Genomic DNA, 4,571 nt, shown 5'->3' with positions numbered 1-4,571 from the left:
TTTCTGAAGGATCATGTGACACTGAAGACTGGAGTAATGATGCTGAAAATTCAGCTTTGCGTCACAAAAATAAATTATATGTTAAAGTGTATTAAAATAGAAACCATTATTTTATATTGTAATAACATTTTACAAGATTTCATTTTTTTTTCTGTATTTTTGATCAAATAAAGGCAGCCTTGATGAGCATAAGAGACTCCTTTAAAAAACATTACAAGTCTTACTGATGCCAAACTTTTTAGCGGTAGTATATATGTGTTTTTTTTTCCCTTCTAGACAGGGGAGTTTTCTGCTCGATTCCTTCTCAAACTCCCTGTGGATTTTAGCAACATTCCCGTCTATCTTCTCAAGGTAAGATCCATCCATTAATACACACTCGTGGGAAGATCATAAACCCCCATTTCTTTAATTTGTTTGGTGAAAGGATGTTTATCTGTTTATCAGTCTCCACAAAACGTTACATGTAAAAGTGCATGTAAGTATAGGTCGCTCTCGTGCAAGCGTTCATTTCTCTGCTCTTGTTTGTGCGTGTGTGTAGGCTGCAAGTTGACTAATCAGCAGCCTGTCACTCCCAATCAACTCTGAGCTGTGTTGTGTCTGCAGGCCCTCTCTCTCGCCTCTCCTTCCAGTCACCCTGTGTCTTACCCTCCCTTCCTTTTTTTCTTTTCTATTTTTTTTTTTTTTTTCTGATTCCCCATCTCTGCCGCACTACCGTGTGTATGTTTGTGTCTATGTGTGCGTGAGAGGGTGTACGGCCTCGGGAGGCCCTTGCTCTATGGCCTTTTCCAGTTGGAGTCATGTTTGTCCTCCCCAAGAGAGCTGAAATGATGGTAAACATACGGAAAATAGCAGCCATCATCAGCATCACCGTCTCAGCGTTCAGTACCTCAGCAGTACACTAGACTCATGCATAGACATGTACAGTTCACTCCCAGTGCACCATATTCCACTGAAACTCACTTTAGCCACAAGTCAGCGGTCGTCTGTAAGGTCACCACTGTGGGGTCATTATTCCCAGCTAATTTGTCATGAAGCTTGACATATCAAGACCTTGATAGATGGTATGATATTTAAAAAATCCATTATATATTTGTAGGTCTTCTGATTCAAAGAAGGAATGGTGTATGTATGGTTAAAGCTGCTGTGTATTGTTTCTCACTTCAAGCTGCAAAAAACAAAACTGTAAAAATATGTCAGACCGATTTGTAACATATTTCTGTTATTTGGTTTCCAGTTTTCTGTGAAACTGTTGCCTTGATATCAGCAGGTCCAAGTATGTTATACAGGAAATGTAGCTTTTATCATAATGTAAGGTCCTCAGTTTTATTTTGTCATCAGTGCCTTGATTTAAGCTTTAAGATTTTTTTTTAGTTCAACAGTGTTTGTTGTGATTTGCCATAGATGGCTTCAAGCACTGACCGTTTTCCACAGAAACAACTGACGACCAGATTTAGCTCTGTAAGAGGTGCTTGTGAAAAGCCAGTGGAATGTCTGCCTCTGTACAATGGAAAAGCTCTGTAAATTAGCACATAAATTTGCTTTCTTGGCATTGAAAAGTAGCCAGAAAAGTTCAAAGGGATTCACTGGACAATTTACAGTTGAATATCAAATCTGTATGTTGCTGAAGAGTGTTGTTGCCTGAGTGAAGAATTATTTTGAAGTATTTGTCAGATTAGGTAAACTGGGGTTTGTTTAAAATAAGACATATACGTACGTGTGAATGCTTAATGTCTGATAAAGAATTATATATGTATATATACACTTCAAGTGAAATCACAGAACAAACAAGTGTGACGTCATTTCGACAACTTACGTTGGTCTATGAAGATTACTTCATAGGTGGATGTGATTTGGGGCTGTAGCTTGTTTGACATGGGAAATCTTTTCATTGCTTCGCCCAGTCTGTTGAGGTCAGACATGAGTAAAAATATGAACATGAACTGGAGTGCCAAACTGCACATTGGGTCAATCATATCCACATCCTTATGATCAGATGCTGTTTTAACTGCTTTTCTCATCACTGACATTATTGTTGTGTGTTAGTTGTGTTTCTGAAAGGATAAGCTCGCAGCACGTAGTTAAATACTCGCCTAGACATCACTCCCATTGCTCATGAGCTGCTTTGGAATGTTCACAAACAGTATACTATTGCTCAGCTATTTCAAACTTCTGTTTACCCTTGAGCAAAGAATGAACTTTATCAGAGAGTATATTGGGGCCTTTAAGGTAATATTCTGGTTACTTGAAATCCAAATAACACATCTTGCATATACCTCTGTTAATCAGAATTTTGGAGATATACAAAGTTATAGTTGCCTGTTGAAAAAGTACTTTAGTGTGTAGGCACCCTAACAGTATATTAATTTATATCTACGCATGTCCAAGTTAAGATAATTTCTACTACAAGACTAAATTAGTTCTAGAAGGTCAGACACTGGAGCCAAAATTAGATTTTGTAGCCTTTTTTTTTTCTTGGTATAAAGGCTGAACCCACCAGTGTCCAATCCTGCTCCTGGAGGGCCAATATACTACAGAGTTTAGCTCCAATCATAATTAAACACACCTGAAACAGCTAATAAAGGTCTTCAGGATTACTGGAATCTTCCAGGCAAAAGTGTTGGGGCAGGTTACAGCTAAACACTGCAGGACGTTGGCCCTCCAGGAGCGGGACACCCCTGGCTTAACTGTGAAATGGGCCTTAGTGTAAAGTGAATGTGGTCATTGACTTTTGCTTGTCAGTACTATCCTAAGCTGAGAATAGAATTTATTTAATTATACACTCTAAAAAATGCTGGGTTGTTTCAACCCAACTTTGGGTCAAATATGGACTAACCCAACTTTTGGGTTAAAAATTTCATTTAAAAATTTAACCCAACAGCTGGGTTAGTCCATATTTGACCCAAAGTTGGGTTGAAACAACCCAGCATTTTTTAGAGTGTATATAATATCACTGCCTCACACCATAAAGGTGTTGACAATGGAGAAAGGACAATGTAATTGCTAAATACAGAATTAAGTTATCACCAGGTCAAAGATTTCTGGTATGGGGATCCCATCATTTTCTTCCTGTCCAATACCTTCCTGTTACATTAATTCATGATACGTTTGAAAGTGAGCAAACATCACTGCTTTTTTGTCACTCCTCTAACAAGTTGCTGGTAGATGACATTTTGACTGTTTAAATCTTCATCAAATCTCTAATGACATCCCCTCCATGATTGCCTTTGCCCTCTGCTAGCAGAGCGAGGCTATGTAGGCATCGGTAGGAGTGGTGTTGTGTGCCATGATAGTTGCCTGGAGTGTGCCATCTCGCTGGTTTTATCTTAGTAGGCTGGACATGCTTACTTTCCAACATCTTCTTGTGTCCCTCAGGGCATCGAGGGCTTGTCATGAGAGCAGTCTGCACTGCTGGAGAGAAATAGAGGACCATGGCAATGGTGTAGTGTAGTCATCCTATCAGGCATCAATAGTTTCTTTCCTGGTAAGGACAGAAAGACTCGCAATTGCTGTTTTGTCTTTCTACTTTTGGATTGACTGTGGGAGCTCAAAGTAGAAGCCCTAGCCCTTCCAAAAAAATTTTATGTTTAAAAACTGATGCTAAACAGGAATGCTCTGATTTCTACGAAGTTCATTTAGAACAAAAAAAAAGTGCATCAGTGCAGACAGTTCAATCCAGTAGATTTGGACTGAGCACTGTTCACTGCTCTTTTGTTGCTCGGTTTAGTGTGGTACCCGTTCAGCTCTAAATGTCAGCTGTCCTAGTTTGCGCAGCCATCGGTGAAGCGAGCTGAGGCTCTAAGTTCGTGACAAGCCTGATCAGTCTCACTCCACTGGAGCCATGCGGACCGCTAGCCGAGACCTGACTTCCTGTGCTGCGGGTGAGGAGGAGGATTGCGCCGTTGGCCCTCAGGGATACCAATGCCACTGCCGTTGATTATTTTAGACAACTCTGGAGAGTAAAATGCCAGGTCTACAAGTTGCTTTTTGGCTTCTGTTAAAGGGCCACTCTGTTGCTGTTGAGTAAAGTCACTAATTCTACTGTTAGTGTTATCTGTATGCACCAAGGGTCTGAGAGTAACACAATTTCAATTCTCTGTGTGTATGTGCTGTACATGTGGAAGAATTGACAATAAAGCAGACTTGACTTGACTTGACTTGACTATAGTGGAATTAGTGATTGTTTTATTTAAATATGAAAGGGAAAGAATGAAAGTGAGAGCTAAACCTGGAGGCCTGTTTCTATCATGGTTTTAATATCTCCAAGGGGCACTTATTGGAATGCACAAAAAACAGCAACACAGGACAACAAATCTTGTAATTACAAGTTTTTGTTATGCTTACATTGTAAACACATTTATTTTAAAATTAGGTTCAAAAGCACTGTCTCCAGGCCTATTCACGCCAAGAGTGAAATGAAAAGCAAAACGAATCACTGAAGACAGGCCTATTCACACCAGAAATAAAATGCAAAAGCAAAACATCACAGATGACAGGTTTGTTCATGTCAGAAGTGAAACAAAAAAGCACTCTGGTTATTCACATGCAAAATATAACATCTGATACAGCATTTG

The 4,571-nt window shown here is 39.5% G+C and overlaps 1 protein-coding gene across 1 annotated transcript in view; it reads left to right on the top strand.

Annotated features, from left to right (window-relative positions):
- Positions 1-4,571, top strand: part of LOC107697534 (BRCA1-A complex subunit BRE-like) — a 91,235-nt gene that overhangs the window by 31,583 nt on the left and 55,081 nt on the right. The window contains exon 5 of the mRNA XM_016498333.1: positions 277-351. Coding sequence (XP_016353819.1) covers positions 277-351 — 75 coding nt within the window. The remainder of the gene's footprint in view (positions 1-276; positions 352-4,571) is intronic.

The sequence above is a fragment of the Sinocyclocheilus anshuiensis genome, unplaced genomic scaffold (genome assembly GCF_001515605.1).
Source record: "Sinocyclocheilus anshuiensis isolate Anshui unplaced genomic scaffold, SAMN03320099.WGS_v1.1 scaffold1534, whole genome shotgun sequence".
NCBI lineage: Eukaryota > Metazoa > Chordata > Actinopteri > Cypriniformes > Cyprinidae > Sinocyclocheilus > Sinocyclocheilus anshuiensis.
The sequence above is the reverse complement of the archived record's forward strand: the minus strand, read 5'-3'. Positions and strand labels throughout refer to the sequence as shown.